The 24,404-nt window shown below is 43.8% G+C and overlaps 2 protein-coding genes across 5 annotated transcripts; both read left to right on the forward strand.

The window, feature by feature from the left end:
- The first annotated feature begins 141 nt into the window (after window positions 1–141).
- ghrhrl (growth hormone releasing hormone receptor, like) lies at window positions 142–14,541 on the forward strand. Of its 3 annotated transcripts, none has more exons than XM_040184103.2 (13): window positions 193–390; window positions 5,608–5,713; window positions 6,215–6,322; window positions 6,752–6,843; window positions 7,511–7,614; window positions 8,481–8,613; window positions 8,750–8,903; window positions 10,060–10,120; window positions 10,401–10,470; window positions 10,750–10,841; window positions 11,292–11,421; window positions 11,696–11,737; window positions 13,072–14,541. In XM_040184103.2, the coding sequence occupies exons 1-13, from the start codon at window positions 337–339 to the stop codon at window positions 13,171–13,173; spliced, it is 1,248 nt and encodes a 415-aa protein (XP_040040037.1). In that variant the 5' UTR covers window positions 193–336; the 3' UTR covers window positions 13,174–14,541. The 3 variants fall into 3 exon arrangements, with proteins under 3 accessions (XP_040040036.2, XP_040040037.1, XP_077964653.1); XM_078108527.1 differs by lacking the exon at window positions 13,072–14,541 and adding an exon at window positions 11,918–12,118; XM_040184102.2 differs by lacking the exon at window positions 5,608–5,713 and having other exon boundaries at window positions 142–390.
- Window positions 14,542–15,434: 893 nt separating this feature from the next.
- Window positions 15,435–24,275, forward strand: LOC120824461 (uncharacterized). Of its 2 annotated transcripts, XM_078108532.1 has the most exons (22): window positions 15,452–15,582; window positions 15,700–15,755; window positions 16,049–16,210; window positions 16,311–16,371; window positions 16,461–16,640; window positions 17,158–17,298; window positions 17,425–17,550; window positions 18,029–18,151; window positions 18,331–18,453; window positions 18,613–18,735; window positions 19,136–19,258; window positions 19,500–19,622; window positions 20,169–20,294; window positions 20,706–20,834; window positions 20,932–21,024; window positions 21,115–21,210; window positions 21,293–21,388; window positions 21,552–21,647; window positions 23,031–23,132; window positions 23,213–23,318; window positions 23,392–23,508; window positions 23,795–24,275. In XM_078108532.1, exons 3-22 carry the CDS (start codon window positions 16,061–16,063, stop codon window positions 23,871–23,873), a joined length of 2,313 nt encoding a protein of 770 aa, XP_077964658.1. In that variant the 5' UTR covers window positions 15,452–15,582; window positions 15,700–15,755; window positions 16,049–16,060; the 3' UTR covers window positions 23,874–24,275. The 2 variants fall into 2 exon arrangements, with proteins under 2 accessions (XP_077964657.1, XP_077964658.1); XM_078108531.1 differs by lacking the exon at window positions 15,700–15,755 and having other exon boundaries at window positions 15,435–15,582.
- Window positions 24,276–24,404: the final 129 nt, after the last annotated feature.

A 24,404-nucleotide genomic window follows, 5' to 3' on the forward strand; every position in this document is an offset into this window, starting at 1 on the left:
AACGCTCTGATTAATCGGACTTCCATCCGTTATCGCAGAATTAGAGGCAGTTCTTTGCAAAAAATATCAGGAATCAACAAAAGAAATGTATTATTATTTTTAGAGCCATTTCCGACGGACGGTTTGTATGTGGGTGTTTTATTCTGAAAGCGTTCGCAGGACACCGCTACGTTTTGATCTCTGTGAGCTTGACAGATGTTTTACACCTGGGCACTGAGACGCTCTTCGCATCCAGTCTCTATAGGAGCGTGTGTGTGTGTGTGTCTGTGTGTGTGTGCGTGTGTGCAGTCTCATTGATGAACGCGCCACGTTGGTCGGAACCGGGGAACCGACGACATGTCCGCTCTCCACATCAGAGGGATTCTTCTCACTATGTATTTGTCTTCAACTGTGAGTGATTTACTCGGATTTTACCTTTATGAAGAAAAAACAGTAATTGTTATTTTTGCTACGTAGAAAACTTCAAGCTCTCTTTTGTAGGACATTTTTGTTTTTATACCGAAACATTGCGAATGATTTATGACAGAATAACGACCGTAAACTATTTGAGAATATTTCTCTCGTGTTTGCTTATGTCTAAAGACTTGCAGTTTATTGAACATATTAATGATGTGTGGTGTTCAATTATCTTTTATAGAAACAAGCCTTTTTGGGTGCGTGCGTCTGGGTGGTGCTGTGCGTACGGGTGGTGGTGTGCGTCTGGGTGGTGCTGTGCGTACGGGTGGTGGTGTGCGTACGGGTGGTGGTGTGCGTCTGGGTGGTGCTGTGCGTACGGGTGGTGGTGTGCGTCTGGGTGGTGCTGTGCGTACGGGTGGTGGTGTGCGTACGGTTGGTGTTGTGCGTGGTGACCAGACTGAATTTGTCTGCAGGAACTTGATGGCGTTTGATTCTTCACGGTATAACATTATAGTGAATAAACATTACAATTGTTGCCTGTAAAATATATTTCATACTAAATTAAAATCTGTTTCTATATTTTAAATCTATTAATATCTGTGGTAATGTGCCCTAGATTCGCTGGGTTTAGCTTCTTCGCACAAAATCTGATGATTTATTTCTTTTGTTTGTCTCTTTATGTAATAAACTGAATATATGTTAGTCTTAGATGTGGACAAAACAAGAGCTTTGAATCATTAACAATACATATTGTACTAATGTATAGATTCTAATGTAAATATTTCTCTTTCTCACAGTTTGCTGTTTTAATTAGCAAATAAAACCCGAATAAAATGTGTGTTGAATTAGAACACACAAACCTGCCCAGAATAAAAAATGTTATTATTCAAAAAAGACAAAACATATGATACAAGTGCAGGTACAGTTGAAATGCAAGTAGTGTGTTTAGACATCGTACATTGTTTTTTGGGCATTCAAATATAAAGATTCTAACAGTAACATTAGATTCTCTTGCAGTAACATTCAAAAGTATTTGCTCGTCGGATGGGATGTTAGCAATAGAAATGTTAGTTATGTTTGACTTGTTGTTGTATTACCACACACACACAATCTGCACGTTCATGCGCCGGCAGCATTTTTTTTTGTTTTTTGTTTATAAGGTTATAATTTCACCGCCACCTCGTAATTTCCATAATGGAATAGAAATATGAGAAGCCGACAAACAGGTGGTATGATGATCAGCGTGACAGGGAGACAATGAGAACAGGGCAGACACTCATCACCACGTTCCACTTCAGGCTTTTCTCTACCAATGCTCACAACCGCAGATAATTGTAATGAAATGGTTCCATAAACACACACAATTACACATTCTAAAAGAAAACAGTCCCTGCAAACAAGGAAGAAGAAGAAGAGAGAGAAGATGAAAGTTGTCATCGCTTTAAAACTACACCGGAAGTAGCCAAAACATTATTATACTATTTTTCAGTTAAAAAAGTATTTGACATTAAAAAAAATACGGGTCTGTTACGCTAACGTTACATTCAGCAGCTGCTTAGCTTAGCATAGGAAACAGCTCGCTAATTTAAAAGTTAGTGTTTGGCCAAGAAATATTTTGGCAGAAACCCCACTTCAAAAAAAGTTTTCAGAATTTGCTGATTAGAGTGATTTAGTTGAGCTTTGGACAAAGTCAGGCTAGCTGCTTCTCTGTTCCCAGTCTTCGTGCTAAGCTAAGCTAACCAGTTCCCAGTTCAAGCTTCATAGACGACAATAGTACCCACCTTCTCATCTCGCACGAACCCCAATCATCATAATCTGTCTCTCTGAGCTCTTTGTATTATCGGATTGAGTCAAAATGTCACCACAGAAACCAGCCTGCAGGTGCTGCCAAAAATAAGGCAATATCTGCAAGGTGAGCCGAGTTTGATGGACACTTTTGGGTTAGTGGATAATGGGCTTCACCTCTCAGAGAGCATATTTTACAGCAGACTGCACTCTAGGCTGCCCGTGTGAAGGGCTCTGTGGGTTCGCATTTACTCTCATGGCTCGTAGCAGCCAGACTGAGGTTATGCAGCCCCACACTTTCCCCCTTTTGTCCGGCTTCTTAAATGCACATCGGTGTCTTCCTTCATCACACTTAAAATGCACGACCGCGTCATCAGCCATCTTGCTTTGTTCCTGCTACTGAAAGCGTGGCTCTAAACTGCCAACCGGGTCTTCAAACAGGGCGTCTTCACAGCATACTGTGCAGGGACAAGCCCCGTGTCACGCACATGTCCGCGGTTTAGCTGATGTTAACAATGCATGCATAAGTGTTTTCTGCTTTGAAGGAATCTCATGCTTGCTCAAACAATTTTTTTTTTGTATTAACACTGCCAGAATTTAGCAGAAAACCAAATGCCTTTACATCTGTATACATGTCCCTCCTTGAAGCACACATGCTGCAAGACGCCGGTACCTCTGCATGAGCCAAGATAAACAGGTTTTTCCGCGGGTCCCTCGCCTTCCTTTGAACAGGCGGCGCAGTAATTGCTTCTTAAATTGCGCAACGACAGCCCTCATTAAATTGTTGGCATTGCATAGGGAACTGAAAAGGATTGGCAGTGATGTGCTCGGGTTTCTTCTGACACCTGTGTTCTTCATTGATGGAGAAGGAGACGGTTGATGAGAGATTGTATGTTCTGATTTATTTAGAGCGATTTAATACTGACTTCATGACATAAACACCACCAGCAAGAAGATTGGCTAATTCCACAGAGTTATCTTCAATGCTTGCCGGTGCCACCTGATCTTATTCTGCGGCAAGTCAGACAAAATCATCAGCGACCAAGTCACTGCACAAAAACGTTCCTCACAGCATGATTGAATTCGGCATTGCCTTTAATGTGAAACTCCAGTACAGTTTATTGTCAGAGGCGCATATATCCATATGCGACATGTGGAGATATTAATCGACGCATCAAAGAAATGATTATGTTTAAATCTATATTTAAAACTCACAATCAACTTCTTTTCATTTAACGTCCAAAATTCGTGTACGTTTTGGACAAACACCCTCTTCACGCTCTGCCTTCGGTTCCTGAGCGGGTTAGTTTTTTTTTCGGTAACAGTGTACCCTAACAGTTTAAATCACATGCACAACATTATAATAATAAAAAGCCACACCAGTGCAGGGCGTATTCAGTCATGTCATTTCATGAACCGGCTCCAGGTGGGTTTGCAGATGTTGCTGTTTCACCCACAGTCTAAAGTCACAGATCCTTTTAATGGAAATGTTCATAACACACACCGGGCGCATTCCATTGGATGGCATTCAGATGGCTTTTCGAGTGGGCACTCGTGTTTGTGGTCCCGGAAGAATTAAGTCTCTGGAAGCTTCTTCTTTACGAATTCCATCAAGTGTTTCAAAATGACCCCGGAGCGAAGCTGAATGCAACAGAAACGTCTCTGCAATGTGCCCTTCAAAAACAGATGGCTTCATCTGCAGCCCGCTGTGTTGTCTTATGCGATTCATCTTTTTTTCTTTTATACCAAAATGGAAGTCTCAAAATTGGTCAGCAAAGGAAAAACTAAATAGTAAGAATTTAGACATTTTGGAAATGGTTGAGCATCGTGATTCCATATCTGCCAATAAGTGACTTGTGTCTAGCACAACACACAGATGTGATTTCATGACTTTCAAATGAAATGTTCCTTACATGTAGAAAAACTACCATAGATGATGATTTATTCAATCCGCACGCGACTGGAAGACTAGAGATTGAGATGATTTTTTTTTTCCGTGATAAATTCTGCACCAGAATGGGTGCGTAATTTAAATCAAATTGGTATGTTTCCTTTGAAAGTCAATTCCCAAAGTCTAACGATAATTTGCAAGCACAAATCACATAAATACACGTTTTATAACGTGCGAGCATTTCTCATCCCGTCAATAATCAGAAATCTCGGTTGCAGAATCTCGTCAGAATGAAAGCTGATTTTTTATGTTGCGTTATGTGGGAGTAATTTAAACCGGGGTAAAGAGACTCACGCTGTCAGTAGAAACACCATGGAAGGATTTCAACGAGAAGCTCACGTTGTCAGGCTGTGCAAGCCTGCTGCTCTGACCTTTACATTCAAGACCAGCTAAAATTACCAGCAGCATCAGGTCAAATTAAATGATGCTTTAATTTGACCCAGTCACTTTGAGCCCATGTACACAATAAACTCAACTCACAGTACGACCACCAGATTGCTCATTCAGCGCAGGGAAATTACACTGTTTACGTTTAGATTATCCCCGTTGAGTTGTTATGTGGCCTTTCCTTTCTTTGGCATACTGGGAACCTCTCACCACTAATGAACATGACCTATTCTGACTCAAGCTGCATATATTTATCCCCACTGCCCTTCAAAACCGTAGGAAGTAATGCCTCTCTCTCTCCCTACAACAATCAAAACACGGTCCTCCTTCCTGCTCTAAAACATCTGGCAAACGTTGGATTCATATCTAACTATAATCCAAGGAATGTGTCCTTTGAATTGATAATTGTTCATCCAATCTAGTCCACACTTGGCGGGTGCACTGCTGAGGACCCAAGGAAGGGCAGTGCTGAGTGAGAGCTCTTGACATTTATTAGTTGTAAACACGGTACTTATGAACTGTTGCGCCGCTGAGGTTTTTCTTTTACGAGCAGCTCTCGAGCTTTTTTTGGTGCACACTTCTGCTCCTCTATCTTCCTCTTCCCCGCGTCACGCTCCATCATCCTCGTCTTCTCTCACAGAAACGAGCAACTCATAATCGCCGGAGATCCAGATCGATGTCAGGCTGTTTGTGTTTGGCGTAAACAAAAGGATCGGCAGGGGCAGAATTACAGAGGGACCTCTGAGCGCCACCAAATGAACAGGGCGCACAGTTGTCGGAGGCCAAGGTGGTGTCTGCATCCTGGGGACAGACTGAATCGGCTGCGCTTCCCTGCTCTCTGTAAGCTATGCTGGAAGACCATTTTGCCTAATGCCACTGACGCATATAGACTGAAAGGTTACCGCTTTAGAGGGAAAAATCTTCGCGCTGAAGGCGAAATTGCTCGGTGCCCTTTAGAGATTCACGTGTGGATGCCATGAAACGCTTTTCACTGAACTATACGAGTTTGGCCGCTGCGTCCTCAGCTTGCATGTCAGTATGTATATCTAAGCATACCTTCCTTTCCTCCGCCCCCTTCCTACCCCTAGGCTTTGTCCAGCCTGCATCCTGAGTGTGAGATTGTTTTCCAGCTGGAGAAGGAGGAGCGCAGCTGCCTTCGGCACATCACAGAGCAGAGCAACAGTAGCACAGAAGGTGTGGTTTCCATTTTCAAAATCACTCTGCGGCAAGAGCTCACATTGAGATCCGTGCGTGGCTGGACTTGTGATGTGAAATGTATTGCACATTTTCACATTAAGTAGGAGAGTGTAAGCTGTAACAAATGCTTCACAGAGAATCACAAGTTGTCCCAAGTGCAGAATGAATCCGTCACTGGGATGCATTGTTGGAAAAAACCCTTGAGGACAGTTACATAAAATTGTTATGTTTGTAATGTGTGTCAAGATAAAGGTGCGCTTCCTCATTCATTTGGGATTGTAATTCACGCAGAGGCGGGTGGTGTGGAATTGAGGGATGTCGTCGGGCGTGTTGTGCATGACCCCATTTTCCTCCGCTGTGTCTCCATCAGCACCGTGTTAAACTGTGTTAATTCTGAGTGGCGACACTGCATACAAATGTGTGTTCTTCTGATTAACTGCCCCCCCCCCCCAAGAGACTCAAACCCGCCTTCTTCTTTAACCTTCCTTTACAAAACAGGTTGTCGGCCGTTCTGGGACGCAGTGGCCTGCTGGCCTCAGGCGGCCGTCGGGGAAACCGTCCAAAGATCTTGTCCGGACTTCTTCTCCTTCTTCAGAAACAACACAGGTGAAGCATCACGTCGTGGAAGGAGGAGGTTTAGCCGTTAGATAATGACGAGAGCAATTCAAAGGTATATTTAGCGCAGCGCTGATAAAAGCAATTGGTGTTTCTTATCTGGCTCATTAGCATTTAAAGGGACAGGCACTCAAAACAGGTCACTGTGGAGGGGCAGTTTCAGACAGGGTAAAAAGGACAAACATTTCATTAAGACCCCAAATCAACGATATCAACCTGCGGTGAAGTGGGCACACGATGGGACCCTAACGAAATGAAAGTACCGTGACATCTGTCATCAGAACAGTGTCTAAATAAAACTACTATTGTAAGGTAGGATGGATTTAGGTACACTTGCGTTTGACCAAATTTTGAGTTTGTCTCGTGAAGTTTGAATCTATTTTGAAGATTTGTCTTTTACATCTTGACCTTTCACCTCAGGTTCAGTGAGCCGTAACTGCACCAGAGAAGGTTGGTCCGGACCTTTCCCGCCGTACCACATCGCCTGCAGTGTGGACGATGACATACCAGAGGTGAGAGGGCGGTTAAAGAGGTCCGGCTGGAGAACAGGGGGACAAAGAGACAGGAGATAAAACAAACAACGGGAAAATAACAAATTGAATTGGGGAGAATTGAAGCCTAATGAACAGACCAAACAAGCTAAATTAGAAAAGAAAAATGTACCGTGTTACAATGAAAATGTTAGAGCAGCCGGTCAATTGTAATGAAAAGAAACAACCGCCCTATAACTTTTAAATATATATGCTTCCTGGCTCGTTGCCTTTCAAGAGTAGAAAATGATAAGTATAAATGGGCCTCATATGTTATGTACTTTTGCAAGGAGTTGAAATTATCTCGTTTCACAAAGACTGTGTTTTTGCAGGATGATTATCAGAAAATCCCATCTGGTGCAAAATATCTTTTGTCCTTAGTTTAAAAAAAAACATTTATGTTTTCTAATAGCTGGGTGGAAAGTCACAAATTACAGAGGCTTTGAATGTACTTCTGTGAGATGATTCAGCAGTCAGCTTTGTCCAGTCATTGCGCCATTTGACTCATTTTTCTGTAATGCTGCCTTTGTCTCTTTAGGACAGCTGGGCTTCTCTGCAATTTAGTGTAATTTAAATGCATTTTTAAAAGCCTCAACACAGGAGAAGAACATCCTTTTAAACAACCCCTTCCTTTTTGTTTGCCTTCCAGACGCAGCGGTCCTACTTCGCCACGGTGAAGCTGATATACACCGTCGGCTACAGCATCTCTCTGGTGGTGCTGGCTGTGGCTGTGATGATTCTGTTGCTCTTCAGGTAAGATTAGATGACCCTAAAATAGGCGGTAGTTTTCCAGAGAGAAGTCAGGCAGAGTTTTCCATCACTAACCAGTACATTTCGGTAAGGCTCGTCCGTCTAGGGTAGTGATCACATCATTACGGCGACAATACGATCCTGTTGATACGCACATAAAAAGATTGGATCAAGTCACCCTCAATGATGCCTGACACTCTCTGCTCTGCATTGCAGCCTTTTGGGTTTTTTTAGCTTTGACAAATTTCAAATGATCTCGCAGTGTAGTTTATTCAATGCTCCGGCACGTTTAGGGTAAGTAGCTGAAGCACGTTGAAGGAAGCATCCAGCCTGGCCCTGCCAAAAAAATAAAGCCAACACCCCCAAGGTTTACTCATAAACATATGTTGTTTAGCATGTACCCAGATGGAAATGTAAAAACGGCAACTTATATTTGCATACATAAATTATTTATGTGACAGAAAGGAAACCAGCCTTTTCATCCAACTCCAGAAAGCAAATAAGCGCATATGTGTTGCACTTCTTTAAGGAAGAGGAGCGACGCTGCTGTAAGAAGAGGTTTATCTGCGCAGCGCCCCTCAGTCGCAATTTGTTCTGTCTTGGGTTGACTCTCATTGACACGGGTCAACAGGTGCTATAAGCCCCCTTATCCCCCGGTCCTCTGCCCTCCTCATCGCTCAGCGCCGTGCTTTGCTGGATTTAAGGAACGGTCGAGATTCTGTGCGTCAGCTGCCTATCGTTAACCAGGCACGCTTAAACATTATAGGTGTATTGGTTTAGGGTGTAACAATACGGTGTGACGATGTGTCCTCGTGATGTCGTGACATATTTTGAACGTCTGCACTGTCGCTGGCCTCGTCTTTCGACAGGAGGCTGCGTTGTGCCAGGAACTTCATCCACATCCAGCTTTTTGTCACGTTCATCCTGAAAGCTGCGGCCGTGTTCATAAAGGATGCGACTCTGTTCTCGAGTGATGACACCAACCACTGCACCCTTTCCACGGTAGGAACCAGAGACATTTGTACTGAGCAGGTTCCTCGTGTCTCTCGTGACTCTCGACTGTGCATTTTTCCTCCCCCCCCCCTTGCAGTTCACCCTATATGTCCCTCTGTTCCTTTCTGCTTTTCTTTCCGTCCAGTTTGCCTGTAAGGCCTCTGTGGTCTTCTGTCACTACTGTGTAATGTCCAATTTCTTCTGGCTCCTGGTGGAGGCGCTTTACCTCAATTCCTTGCTGCTTTCGTCCTTTTATCACAGTCCTCGATGCCTCTGGGGCTTCTGTCTGCTCGGATGGGGTGAGAGATCTTGACATGCAATTTCATTTCACATCTGTTATGCTAAGCTCCAACCTCGTGATGCCGCGACACCCAGAAACACAAAGAGGGGCACTATGTGGGTGATATATGCAAGGATAACAAAAAAGAGAGAACTCAAAAAGACCAGATGATTGATATGTTGAGAGAAAAATAAACGAGATAACAGTTAACAATGCGAAGCGCCTGATGCAAAACCACATTGTTTTGTGTGAGTCGAGGCACTGCTGTCTATTCTGCAGCTAATATATTATGCACATAATGAATATCTGCATTTTTATCTTGGGAAATATGTTTTTTTATTAGATTGAACATAAGACGTTGGGTTTTCTTGGAGTGGAAACTTTTCTCACTGTCTACTTATGTGTTTAGTCGATGACTTGCACCTGCTTTGGAATTGAACGAGTTATTTTTTGTAAACTCTTCACCTTCTGTTGCTGCTTTCAATTTCAATTCACCAAACAGATTTCTTTATTTTTCAATCAGCCAACGAGTCCAGCGCACTGAATTGAATTTAGTCCATAATTGCTTTCTATTCTAAGTCACATCAGCAGTTTAGGTCTCCAACGTGTCACTCACTGGAGAATTGAAAGTTTGTACATTCAATTACTTCTAAATATTAAATAACAAACATAGTGTATAATATATCACACCTACCGTTCTCATCAACATCATGCCAACTGGGCGTGAAGATGATTCAAAGGAGATTCACAGCTGCCTTTAGGGACGACAACAACTCGACAGATCCCCGTCCCCGAGTTAATATCTCAAAACGGGCAGAAATTCTGCCGGCTCGCCGGCGTCAGCTGTATTTACCGAACGGAATAAATGTTTGTATCCCTGTGGCGAACCCTACTAACGTATTTGATTATGTTTGTGGGTTTGATTGTGTTTCCTTTCAACTCGCCACGAGCTTGATGAATATACAAGCATTTGTCCCAGCGGTGGTCAGCCAGGAAATTGGTGTTGCAGACGTGTGTTGCATGAAGCCAAAAAACAAATGTTCGATTTACAGAACAATACAGAGAAAAGTTTCACGTTCACACAAGGATGAGTGTCTATTTAGGATCCCGCCAACTCAGCGTGTATTGATTGCATTTCACGGACATTTGTTTTGCTGTTTTTTGCCTTTCCACAGGGGTACCTGTGTTCTTCACCATCCTGTGGATTGGATCCAGGATGTATTTTGAGGACACAGAGTTTGTATAAACTTACAATACCACTATCTCCACAAGCGCGGTTATTTCCTACATGTATATTTACAGCACAATGCACAGACACACCCTTTAGAGGGAAGGCGAGGCACTTTTAAACTATTTGTTTGGACATTTCCCTCACATTGTACTTTGTTACTATGTGCTGGTATGAGTTGATTCTTTATATATCGTCCAGTCAGTTGGAGTCATTGTACATCAACCCTTTTAATCAATTCTCCAGATGGATCCAAAGAGTGCGTTTTAAAGTTGTCTTCCTGCGCAGATGCTGGGACATTAACGAGGACTCACCCTATTGGTGGATCATCAAGGGGCCGATTGTTGTGTCTATTGCGGTAAATACTCCCGTTGTGCTGGTGGAAACAAAACTTTTAATCATGCACCTGGCAGATTATCATGCAGATGTTTTTGTTTACTTTCGATTTAGAGATGGTTTTGGATGAATTTTTGAAACATCTTTTGTGCATGCTTGGATAGACTGTCAAAAGCTGCCCTCACACCTGTCCTAGTCAATTACCCACTTGGCTGTCCACACCGCTGCCATGACTACAAATACCAGCCTAGTCGTCATCGTATTCAAGCCTGAATTTGACATTTGATTTTTCAATTTACAGGTCAATTTCATTCTCTTCATGAACATCATCCGAATCCTGATACAGAAGCTCAACCCTCGTCTGATCCACTTCAATAACTCCTCTCAGTACCGGTGACAGTGACAATCTTTCTCCTTCTTTAGTCATTACAGCAACGCTGGCTTTTATCGGATTTCTTAACACAGTCTCGACTTTTCAAAGTTGCATCAGAGTGGCTTTAATTATCCTGATGGTTGCATTTTGAAATGTGTTTTCACTGTGTTTGATAGTGATAAGTAGACCCTTTGATGCGGTGAAAGATGCGAGTCGTGTGAAACATTTTGCTGCATAACAGCCGACAAGTGTAATATAGTCAGTCACCCTTCAACAAAACGTTGCACACACACACACACACACACACACACACACACACACACACGCGCATCCTCTAGATTGCCTTCCGATGATCAGAGTGCTTGCATGCACGATGCTATTAGGAGGGTTATCTAGACGCTGCGTGCTCTTAATGACTCCGTGCGGTGGCCTTACCTCCTTCATCGCCGCTCTCTCCTTCTGTGCGACAGACGCCTGACTAAGTCCACCCTCCTCCTCGTCCCTTTGTTCGGTACTCATTACATGGTCTTCAATTTTCTGCCTGACCACTTCAATGTGAACCTGCGCCTCTGCGTCGAGCTGTGCGTCGGATCCTTCCAGGTACACGGACACATTGTACACCTGGACAAATACTGACTGTAGTAGCTTCCCCTGAAGAAATGCTTTGCAGGGTTTTTCTTTGATGTGTGCAGTAACTGTCACATTACAATGGAGAAATATTGCCCTCTGCTATCGTGTAGCCTTCCAATCTAATTTGTAAACAATATGTATTGTGTTCAATGGTGAGACACAAACATTTGTTTGTTTTGGGGGGGGATGAGAGTCTGTTAGTACATATTCCTATATGTATAATGATTATACATCTCTCTTGCAGGGGCTCCTCGTAGCGATTCTGTATTGCTTCCTCAATCAAGAGGTAAGCACGAGCCACAGAACTCTCAAACATTTACAACGACACATTCAACAAAGCACTCAGATCGTTTACAGCTCCGTTTTGCACCCAGATCACACACCGGTGAGCGTTTAGTGGTTCACAATCGCCGAGGCTTATTGTCAAAGCACAATAATTCGCACCTCTCTTCCCTCATTGCACAAGGGATGGACCACGAGCCCTGATGCAACCAGCAAGATCAACACGAGGGCTTCGCCACGCGACACAGCGCATGTTTAGTATTCGGCCCACAATGACTCCACGTCCATGCTCATCACTTGATGTGTTTCAGGGCATCATGGGTACTTGGAAGTCACTTAATCCTCACTAATGGATTAGCTCATTCAATTTACATATACAGCCTCTTGTAGATTTAAAAAAAAATAAAGAATACAGCAGGGCTTTACTCGTAATTAATATTCTGATGCCACATGAGATTGATATTCTTCAAAAAAATGTAGGATACCAAATATCAAATATACTAGATTGCTGAGTATCCAATAAAATGCTGTTGTGATGGAAGATGAACTGAATGCTGACTTTAATGTAAAGTTGTATTGAAGAATAAAGAAATAGTTTGTGAGTTCATGGAGGTTCGCCTTTCGTATAACGTTGCATGAACAGATACAAATTACATGTGTTTGCATTTAAATTCAGGCACAATGATCATCCAGTTAGTGTAAAGCCTGGAAACAGCCTGGCTATGAATGCATTAGAATCCATTCAAACCTCAAAGTGTAAAGACATCTATAGTTGCCTTTGTCATTCACACTTTATACAGTCTAGTGATGCTGGTGGGCGGATTTAGTCACCGTTGAACCAAGCCTGTTTTCTTTTGTAACCCAACACTTTCGATTGTTAAAATAAATTCTAAGGACCAAATAAAAGAGTTAAATAAAACATAAAACGGCACTAATAGGAGAGAAAAATACACTGAGCTGTAAATGTGTGGTGTCTTTGTCAGTCGTAATAACCGAAACCAACTGGCTTCCCATCACCCTTTACTGCTCGCCTTCGTGAATTCAGATGTAACGTTATGTAATGTAACACCACCCACTTTGGAGCTTTCACAGGCTACCTGATGGAGTTCAAACATAACTGGTTCTTTGAACTATGCATTTTAATCTGACGTTTCGCATTCATAAACCAAGCTAACAAACTGCTGGCTGTAGCCTCACATGGAACAGAGAGATATGAGTGTGAAACCATCGTCCCAAAACTATCTTATTTTTATCACAGTGTTGTATAATAAATAAATACGGTATCATCTTTCTTGCTTTCATATTGTGTGTGTGTGTGTGTGTGTGTGTGTTTGACAGGTCCAGAAAGAGGTCCACAAGCAGTGGCTGAGGTGGCAGGAACGGAGCTACGCTGTGGTGTCACCCGCTGCAAAATGCAGCCAGATGGACACACCCTTCTAGTGGAGATGGACACACCCTTCTAGTGGAGATGGACACACCCTTCTAGTGGAGATGGACACACCCTTCTCGTGGAGGCCTCCACCCTCATCCTCTCTTCTGCTGACTGGACTTTCCCCTGCAGGACGGCTTTTGAGCACCGCCATTGGCTGCCCAGGAATGCACAGTACACAAAATGCCAGTGATTGTCGGCCGTAAGATTTCATTCCGAGCTCAACGGTGGACTTTTTTTAGTGGGTTTTGTCCTTTCTGCCAGGATAGAGGAACCGGCGCGATAACTTACCAATGATGAATGATTCAGAAACCATATTAACATTTTGCACGTTTCAATAGAGATCCTTTGAATTTCACATGCATTTCCCACAAGACACTTTGGCATCAATTTTAGAAAGCTTTAAGATCTTCTTGGAGAGTCAGGAGGTCTAATGAGGAATGCAAATTTAGCTGAGCTGAGAGAAGAGCCTAAACATTAAAGAACAAGCACTTAATCACTTAATATCCAGACATTTTCATTCGAGGCTGTACAGCCTACAGCGAGTGACATAGAACATTATTCATCACTAGCTGAAAGCTCGCAGGACGATTAAAAAGTAGCTATTGGTCTTTCTGCATTAAATGTTTTATGCCGTATTTGTGATGGTTTATTTATTATTTTAGAGTAAGCCATGTCCCGTGGGGGAAAAAAAGCAAGGAATATAATATCTGTCTTCAATGTAAATATATGTGACGCTAAACTATTAATGTTATAAAAAGAATGACAAATCAACACATGTCATTCCCATAACAACTTTTATTTGCGTTGGATCTTCTTTTGTGATAATCTGGATTTGTTTGTATTGTTTATTTTAGTTGAGCTTCTGGAGTAAAATGTTTCATCACTGCCCACTTTGACACCACGGATGATTTAATGCATAGAAAACATTTACCTAAAACTGGATACGTAAAGAAACTGTTGTGTCATGTTGTTGCATTTGGAGGATGCCGCTTTTCTTGTGTCTCTGTGATGTTAAAGCATTAAAATGTTCCCTCGGCTTGGCTACGGCGCTCTGCAGCATCCTTCACAAAATGAAGATACCAACAACTGGCAGCTCATGTTTATTCTTGTGATGAAGCCATCAAAGTAATTGTGACTGCGTGGAAAAGATCTTTAACAATGTTAAACGTTTTACAGTTTATATATACGCCACATGTTATTGATACGCTTATTTTAGATGTTAAACTGTGTAAGTGCTGGAGAGGAAAGACATTACAAATTATTAGAATATTTTAATGGTTTCCAATGGTGAAAAGCATGAAAGCCCATTAGATCCTTGACGTGGTAAACACAATAAATTGCTCTATATTGCTTATAATAAATGCATTTCCTTCGCACTTGGCTTTTGCTTGCTTTCATTTCAATGACGCTTACGTCGATGTTCCTTCCATGTCCGCTACACAAGGTAAAAAAATAAAGGCCACAACAACGTTTTTCACTATTTGATGAGGGTTGTAAGCAAATTAAACGGATCAATTTATTGACACATCCCAGTAACTCCGAGAAAAAGGTGTAGACTAAAACCCCTGTGGAGACGGTATTGATGAGGTGGTGCAGTGAAGCTTGTGTAAAGCGAGGATTGATTGCATCATTGAATGTTAATGTATGAAAAAAGTCTTAAACCATTTTAGAACTCCATTAAAGGCATCCTCGACAGTATTTAAACTAATTCTCTAAGCTCCACTTTAATATATAGTGTTCCGATTTTTCCATATTTTCTACAGAATCCAGTTTTTGAAGCATAAATAACGTTTGATCAAATCATGGTACTTTTTGGCATGTGGCATGCTATGATTTGCATAGACCCTTTAACAAATAAAATGCCTCGGGGGGCCATCGTCTGTGAAATATAATGAAATATAAATCAAGGTATTTTGAGAGGCGAAAGACCTTTCAGTGGACAGCCGCTTTCCCTTTCCGGCATTGTGAGAACTATAATAAAAAGGTTTTTTTTTTTACAGCTTTATGACATTTACATTGAAAGGTCAGTTAATCTAGGGAATGTAAAATAATACAGATTCATAATAAAAAGGGATCATTTATTTTACCCGTCCGTAAATGCTAATAACTTTTTTAAGCCTCTACCACCGTCGACCCCTTGACCTCCCGCTGCCGGCCGCGTGGCCTCGTGTCCCGCGGCTCTGCGGCGGGGGGGACTCGGGACTCGGGACTCGTGGAATGGGAGGTGCGGAGTCCGCGGACAGGATGTGGAGTCATTAACCCCCCCCCCCCCCCCCTCCCCTCCCTGCCGCCCCCCGGATTGACGTCGAGCTGCCTGCGCGACTCCGCATCTGGAGGAGACGAGAGGCTCGTTTTGACATCTGGAGAACGCAGCGCCTCGACCCCGTTCAGAAGTTGCGAGAGAGGATCTAGAGGCGGTAAGTTTGTTACACTTTTACACAACTAGCGTGTGCATGGCGTAATAATCACCCTACAACTCCCCCCCCCCCTCTCTCCCCCTTCCTCCCTCCCTCGACGAAATAATGATATATCAGATTCTACAGTTGCAAAAGCTTCTCCATGAACATCGCTGCCTTCCTTATTTCCAAATGTAACAGACTTGTTTTAGAACATGTGGCAGTATTCCAGCTGCTGCTTTCTTTTGTTCTGTGCAGACAGCCTGGGGGGGTTGGGGGGGTTAACTTAATAACAGGGGGGGCTCTTACCCCTGCTGTTGTTTTTACTTGTCTGGACTTGCTCTGTCTGGCTGCTGCACACAGTTCATAAGAAGTTCTACACATTCACAAACTCATTCACCTCTGCAGTCATTTTAACATGCATGCCAGACTTTTGTTTAGGCATTTACTTCAGTAAATCCCCCCCCCCCCACGCTGATCTACACAGATTCGGGTGACGATGACTCAACACGGCACTCTCCTCCCGGCCCTGCTGCTGGTTTTGGTTCTGGTTCCGTCTGCGTCGGAGAAGTCGGAGAATCTAAGCAGCCGAGAGGAAAATGAAAATGAAGTTCTGAGGCGGACTCGGACGGAGCTCCACCAGAGCCAGGCCAGTGACCGAGGAAGAGATGAATAACAGAACAGTAAGACTGTGCGATGTGCATAAATTAAACTCAAATGGTCTCACTTTTGGTTCTTTTTATAATCAGGTGACCGAAAATACCATCGGAAATCTCAGTGAGACGACCCCGAGCCCCATAACTGCTACAGGTGATTTCCTTTTACTTTCTCTCCTGTTTTTTCTTTTTACCATTTCTCCATAACTTAAGCTAAATGTTCCTTTTTTTTTACGCAAGCAGCTCCTCCGACCGCCGCGGTCTCCCCGAGTCCGAGTCCGAGTCTCGCTCCTCTGTGTCGGGGGAACCGGGCGATGCCGGGGAACGGCTCGGCCTGCGGCTGTCCGCCTGGAATGCTGCAGGATGGGGGCAGCTGCGCTTGCCCCGCGGGCTTCGCCCTGGAGGGGGCGGCGGGGTGCAAAGGTGAGAAGAGCGTTTTAAGTGAAGGTGCCGTGTGTGACACCGGAACATCAATAAATCAGAAGTGGACTCAAATGAGTCCCACCGAAGGATGGTGGGCGCCCTCTACTCTGCATTTAAAACTATTCACAGCAAAACATTCAGATCAGATCAGCGAAACTGAAGATTTCCCCCATCAGGCTCCTTACAACAATTTTTGCTTTGATATTTGAAATGCTGTTCTAAAGGATTCCCATCCAAAGCGCCCAGTGTTTGCACGCATCAATGTCACTTTGACACAATCTATTATTATGCGAAGTACGGGGCCCCCTGAGCGTGTGGTCCCCATGTCGGCTGCACTAACATCCCCGGCTCTTACTCGTGCAGCTGTCTCCGTGGTTACCTGATGGCTGCTGGAGCGTGCTGGGGGTTCGTCAGCATCCATGTGTGTGTGTGCGTGTGAGAGAGAAAGGCAGAGAAGATGTACCGTGAGGACAGTTGATCATCTGCACAGTGTCCCGTGTCGTGTGGGTGTTTACAGACATAGACGAGTGTTCCCCGGCTGCAGCGACGGGCCTGCAGGCGTGTCAGGGTGACGCCGAATGCAGAAACACCCCCGGGTCCTTCACCTGCTCGTGCCCTTCGGGATTTGTAACGGCCCTCGATGGAAAAAGTTGCGCAGGTGAAGCCGATGTCGGGCACCTCGTGTGCATTTAGTCCCCTGTCCCCCGATCATTCTCGGACCCGGATGTTCGAGTTTTGTTTTTAACGTTGCCGCTCTACAGTTCTCGGTTCCTCTTGTCTGTAGACGTGGACGAGTGCAGCTTCGAGGAGCTGTGTCGCCGCGAGCTGGGAAACGCCTGCGAGAACACTCCCGGCAGCTTCGCGTGCCGGTGTCAGCCGGGCTTCAGAGCAGAGGCTTCGGCCTGTGTCGGTAAGGCCGGATGAGACCGACCCTACGGGAGATTTGAGGGGTTTCTCATCATTCACTCGCGTTCCTCCAGACTCAATAACTCCTGGTGACAGGAAGGAAGGCTTTGGGGGGGACACAGCACTTTAATCTGCTTGCTTTTGTTCCCCTTTCCTTTAATGACTCATTTCCTCTGGTGTACTCTATAATCGCCCCACTTTGGGGATTTTTTCCTTGACACTTCTGCACCCCAGGCATCGGGTCCTGTATGTCTATGCTACATCTTCTTTCTTTCCTTCAACACATGCTGCCCGCCGGTTAAGGGGGATCAATTGTCCTGGTAACAATCAAATCAAAGGTCTGGAGTGAAAAGATCTTCTTTTCAGCAAACGGTGTTGCAGAGACAACATTTTGAATGAACAATGTGAATGAAAAGTGAATGCAAAAGTCGTGTGCTTCATGCAGGATTCTCTTTTCCTGTCCCCCCTCGTCTCTGTTCCAGATGTGGATGAATGTACGGAGCGCCCTGCGGTGTGTGACGGTCGGGGCGAGTGTGAGAACACGCTCGGGAGCTACAAGTGTGTTTGTCGACCAGGTTACCGGGGAAACGGCACACACTGCGAGGGTAAGCAATAAATGCTGACGTCCCCGCCCCCCCCCGTGGAAAACTCCTGCAGATGGGGTCAGCTTGCCTGTGTGCAGGTGTTTTAATGCTCGCTGTTATGCCTTCCATTAAAAAGGCTCCCGGATGGCAGGAGGGTAATTATTAAATGGAAACGATGTATCTGCGTGTGTGCTTTTTAGATGTGAATGAGTGCGCGTCAGGTGGTCACGGGTGTGACACCAACGCTCGCTGTGGCAACATCATCGGCTCCTATTTCTGCCAATGTTACCAGGGCTTCAATGGAGACGGACACTCTTGTTTCGGTGGGTGAGCAGCGTTTTCCACATTAGTGGGGCTCAGTAGAACCGAGGGGTCCACCAGTGATGCTTACAGTATGTCATGCAAACCGTTACCCATAAAGGGCCAGCAGGCCTGCATGGGGCATCGAGCGCTCACTCCTTTCGGGTCGTCCTTCTTTACAGACATCGATGAGTGTGCTCTCAACAACGGCCACTGTCAACACAACTGCTCCAACGGGGCGGGAGGGTACAGCTGCCTTTGTGACTCCGGCTACCAGCTGGACCAGGATGGACTCAACTGCACAGGTAAAACCATATGCTGCATGTGCATATATATATATATATATTTATTTATTATATATTATTATTTATTGCACGTGTATATATACACACGTGCAATAATTTAATATCGGATACATCTTTTGGTCAGAAGTAGGGTGTCAGATCAATTCCCACCTGTCAGTGTGTTATTCTGGTAAACATTAAAAGGAAAGAGGAACAGAGTTCCATCTTTAAAGGGATCGTCTCTCTCTAGAATATCATCTACGAAAGCCAATGGCCGTTTTGATGCCTTGAGCCAAACCTCTTTTGCCAAAACACACTCATCTGGCACTCCAAACGTGCTGAAATGAAAAGTATAGTGTTTGACTTAAAACCCTGTTGTGCAGTTACCAAAAAGTGAACTTAGATGTTTCCGATCTCTCAGATGTTGATGAGTGTCTGACGCCGGATGGGACCTGCCAGCATATTTGCATCAACACTCAGGGATCGTTCCGGTGCTCCTGCAGGCCCGGCTACCAGCTGCACATCGATGGCCACACCTGTGTGGGTCAGTCACTCACAGACTTTCGCTTTCACAGTTTACATTAATTACATAAATTGAGTCGTTCAGACGGGCTGATTTACACAAAGTGCCATGAATGTGTCATCTCACATTGTGTTCTTACATAACTATCCGCCGATAAGCAAGTGGATGCGTTTTGGAGGATTCATGATATGAGATTCTCTTTAAAGAATCTGTTGTGAGTGTGAGTGTGCGTTTCTGTGTGTGTTTGTTTGCTTGTGCTCAGACATCGATGAATGTAAACTCCAGAACGGCGGCTGTTCTCACACCTGCACCAACTCTCCAGGAGGACACACTTGCCACTGTCCTCCTCCTCTTCTGCTGGACACAGACAACCTCACCTGCAGCAGTATGTTTCCTCACAGCATTTTGAGGTTGTTCTTTTGTCGATTTGCACAAAATTGTGGAAAAGTGTGCAATATTGTGAAAACTTCAAGAGAGTCAAGCTGTTTTTCTCATTGCTTTCATTTAACTCTTAAACCACCGCTTTAATTAATTGTTAATTATAGCAATTGGTTCGTTCAGAGAAAAGTACGTTTCTTTTGATGTCTTTTGATTAAGTCAATTTTAAAACCAATAATCTACAAGGATTTTACTGTTAGCCATAATTACTACATGAATGAAAGATTATTTTTATTACAAGTTGAACGGCAAATGAAACTCATGATTAATAAGTGTTAAGTGATTAATAATAAGCAAGAGAGAAAAATGCTACAAAATTAGAAAAATAATTCTACAATTTAGAGATTGGGATACGGTTTGTTTTTTAGAAATTTGACCATCATATTTTGTATTAAATAATTTATTAGGTTTTTATTATTGCTTTATCAAGAAATCACTCTTTTTTTAGCTCTGCAAAATCATTGTTCAAATAACCCATTTTCCAATTGAACAGATGTTACATCCTGCACGCTGAGAAACGGAGGTTGTGACCACGTGTGCACGCTGAGGGCTGAGCGGCAGGTCCAGTGTCGCTGTCGGGCCGGCTGGCAGTTGGCCGAGAACCAGAGGAGCTGCAAGGGTGAGACTTTTGATGTTGAGTTACTCCGTCCTGATGACACTCTGATTGGAAGCACATTTAGTCCTTGTAAATTAAGCAGTTTATTTGGGAACAGGTATGGTTAGTTAAGGTGACATCTGAGCAGGGAAAGTTTAGTGGGATATTTAAGTGTTCAGACTTTTGAAACAAGCATGGAGCAATATTGTGTAAACATGTATTGCTGCAATCTTTCAGATGGACAATTAAAGTGCTTGAAAGGTGTAAATGGCTACAATCAGCATCTCATCCGTTTTGCACTCAGCAGGCGAGCAATTAAGCAGGGAAATGGGTTCACTGGTTCATCTGTGGCCACATTTTCTTGGATGATAAGCTTGTTAACTATGGTTTTGGAGTTTTGGACCGTGTAACTGTCCCCCTGTCACTTGTCATAAGATGTGAATGAGTGCAGCGACTTCGCAAACGGAGGCTGTGAGCAGCTGTGTGTGAACCACCCGGGTGGCTTCAACTGCACCTGCCGGGTTGGGTATGAAGTGCGGACCGACGACCTCACCAAGTGCCGGCGTGAGTCAAACGTCAAAAAAAACGAAACGCCGTAAACGAATCCCACAGGTGGCGGAAGAGTGAGGGCTGAGAATTCTAAAAATCCCTTGCATTCCAGCTGTGTGTAACCCTCGCTGTCACAACTATGGAGTGTGTGTTGCCCCAAACAGCTGTGACTGTCCCCCGGGGTACCCCGGGCACGGCTGCTCAGGTACAAACCTCGACACCTCCTCTCACCTTTGATGTCACAGTTGCTTACTGCTCCTGTGAGAATCAGATGCACGTTGATTGTGTATTTCAGCCATGTGCTCCCCACCCTGCGCCCACGGAGGTACCTGTATGCGCTGGAACGAGTGTCTGTGTCCTCTTGGCTGGGCCGGGGCAGGCTGCCACACAGGTACATCGCCTCTGAACGAGAAAAAAAACAACACTGTTTGCATCAGCAGTTACGAGATGGTCACGTTCTCTCTTCCTGCCAGCGCTGTGTGAGCTGCCCTGCGCTAACGGTGGTCGCTGTGTGGCGCCCGATACCTGCCAGTGTCCCTCGGACTACACGGGCCCCCAGTGCCTCTCGCGTGAGTAACAAGGCATTTCTACCTCCTCGGCTCCATGTGCGTTAGCAGGACTGCCTGGTAGAATAAGTCAAAATGTTTGGATATTCGTTTTCCAACACACAGGCCTACATTGATCCCTGTTTGTGTGTGTGTGTGTGTGTGTGTGTGTGTGTGTGTCTTGCAGCCCTGTGCACTCCAGCCTGCAAAAACGGGGGAACATGTGTTGATGTCAACAAATGCACTTGTGTTGGTGGATGGCAAGGAGCTCGTTGCCAGATAGGTGACATCGCACTCAACATCTCTACATGTCCTTTGCTGCACAATTTAGATATTAGTCTGCATGCATTTAACACACAAAACCTGGTATGGTAAAGGGTAACACAGTAAAAAACACTTTTTAAATTATGCAACCACATTACTTCTCGTGGCTTTTACTTTAATTATGTGCTCGAATTTATGATGCAATTAATTTGATTCAATCGTGAGGCAGGTTTTCCCTGACTAGAGGAGTCAGTTACTGATATGTGGTTCCATCCGTTGGGCTTTATAAAGAAAATGAGATTTGATTACCGGCTGTGGAGGCAGCAGCGTTTTCCCTGTTCTGGCTTCTTCTCCTCTTTGCGGATTACTGTACGTGTTTGAGGGACATTTACAACATTGATGTTTGCATTAACTTATGAACATTCCACATATTTATTATTGTCTTTTTTCTATTTTTCAGTATTTATCATTATTTACTGGCTGTATCCTAAATCCCCCCCTTAGGGAGATAAAAGCTATTCGAGGCAAAATAACAAATTGTGAGCCAAAAATAGCTGGACCCACAATGTAGAACATTTTGTTATTTACCGTGATTATATATGTATTTAATCATATCATAAGGCGTAGGTTGGAACTAAATCGCAACTGGAACTTGCTGGTTTCTGCCTCTCAAACGTTCCTTTTCTTTTTCTTATATGATGGTTAACCTGATATATTCAGGTTTTTAATTGCTGTCCAGACAAAAGAAGCGTTTTGATGATGTCCTTAATTATTTTTTGCCATTGTATAGGCAAGGCAATTAATCAACCGAACATTAGTAAGATGTTAAGAAGTAAGATAAGCGGTTGTGAAGATGGCCATTGCTCCGGGAACACCGGGCTATTTAAAAAAAACGTCAACACTGTTGAGTGTGCAGTTCTCCAGGCAGCCAGCTGGGGGAGCTGTGCACAAATTCTTCTCCCGTCTCAAAATTATTTTGTGAATCTAAAGATAAATACCCCTAAGAGAACTGCTTCTCTCCTCATTGTTTGCACTAAGGTAGAACATTTTATCTACAAAGTGGAGGGTAGAAGGTTATTTTACTTATTGAAGACTCTGTCTTGTGATTTTCCATCATTAGATTTCACACTGTAGGCACCTGAAAAAACGGTTGTGCAACAACATTTTACATATTTACCGTTGTTCTTCTTTAATATCATTCTTCTTATTGTATTATTATTGAAATCACTTTGAGCCACATATCTTGCACGATAAGTGCTCAATAGTCAAAGTAATTATATTATCCAATGAAATGTTCCAATGAAAATAATGTAACTTTTTATTTTCTACAATAACAATAACAGATGCTCTGTTCATTTCTAATTTGAGCTTTCCTCTGTGTTGTCTCTTCTGACTCCCTCAGAGCCGGTTCAGTGTGAGAAACCCTGTAAGAACGGAGGAGTCTGCGTGGGCTTGAACAGGTGCCGCTGCGCCAAAGGATTCGTCGGGACTCTCTGTGAAACGGGTCGGTTTGTGAGTGTATGAAAGACTTTTCTACGCCTTCGCTTTGCATTAACACCTTTACCGTGCGGTGTACGTCTACAGCAGTGACCGTCCCCTGTGTACCGCCGTGCCGGAACCGGGCCACGTGCAGTCCTCACAACACCTGCACCTGCCCCGAGGGCACTGCTGGCCTGCGCTGTGAGAGACTGTAAGCATGAACGACACCAGCAACGGCATTGTTGTTACTTGTTTTCATGGCTGTGTGTTTGCGTGTGTCGTAGGACGTGTCCTGTGGTCACCACCGTGGTCGGGATGGCTCGAGCTGTAAGGAAGGCGGTTAGGGAGAGTTACGTGGACCGCTGTGGACCTCTGGGAGTTCAGCTCTGCACTAAATACAGGTCACGTGTTTACGGAAAATTTAGAAACAACCTGAAATTTTCTTAAAAAGCCCACGATTGAACTTGAACCTAAAACATGTGATTTATATTTGATTTAACTTTGTAGGAACTCAACGCAATGAGTAGTTATTTGTAGCAAAAGGATGGAGTTTCATCCCACAGCCTTTTAGTCATGTTACAAGAACTTTTCTCCCTCGTGCTTTTCCTTATGCACATAGATAGATGAGGTTATTCAAGTTCATTTGAAAGGTGTGCTAAAGTTGAAAGTAAATGCTGTGTTTTTCAGGATGAACCAGGCTCGTGTGTACCTGCAGGCCTACAGGGTGGGCTACAAAATCCAATGTCCAGAGAAGAACGGCAGATGAAGAATGAAACGCTGTTGTTGAAACGCTCCACGTCACGAGGAAACGTCCCCCAACGGACACCAGGCGAGAACTGAGACCAGACGAGCTGTGAACTCTAAAGTGCGACTGCATTATTGACTGGATTGTTGTGGCGTCTCTGAGGGCGTCTACTTATTTGATCTAAAATAAGCCGACAGTTATCTTTAAATAGGTTCTGGACAAACTATTATGTTTCCATTGTACAAGAAATATTCCTCAGCACATTAAATGTGCAATGGTTGAATTATTTGTCATATTTGTATATGTCAATTTTTTTTTACAGGCTGTTAACCTAATGATGGTCTGATAATAATTTATGCGTGAGAGTACTGAAAATAGTTCAGTTTAGGGAATATCACCAATAAAGATAAAGTGCCACAACAACATACACGTTGGTGAGATTGATTCCTCTGATTTTGAACCACAGTGACTGAATGAAATGTTGAGCTGTCTCTGCGGAACAACTAAACAACCCACAAAAGCAGCCTCACGACTACTCAAAGTAAATAACTG

The sequence above is a fragment of the Gasterosteus aculeatus genome, chromosome 8, assembly GCF_964276395.1.
Source record: "Gasterosteus aculeatus chromosome 8, fGasAcu3.hap1.1, whole genome shotgun sequence".
In the NCBI taxonomy this organism is placed as follows: domain Eukaryota; kingdom Metazoa; phylum Chordata; class Actinopteri; order Perciformes; family Gasterosteidae; genus Gasterosteus; species Gasterosteus aculeatus.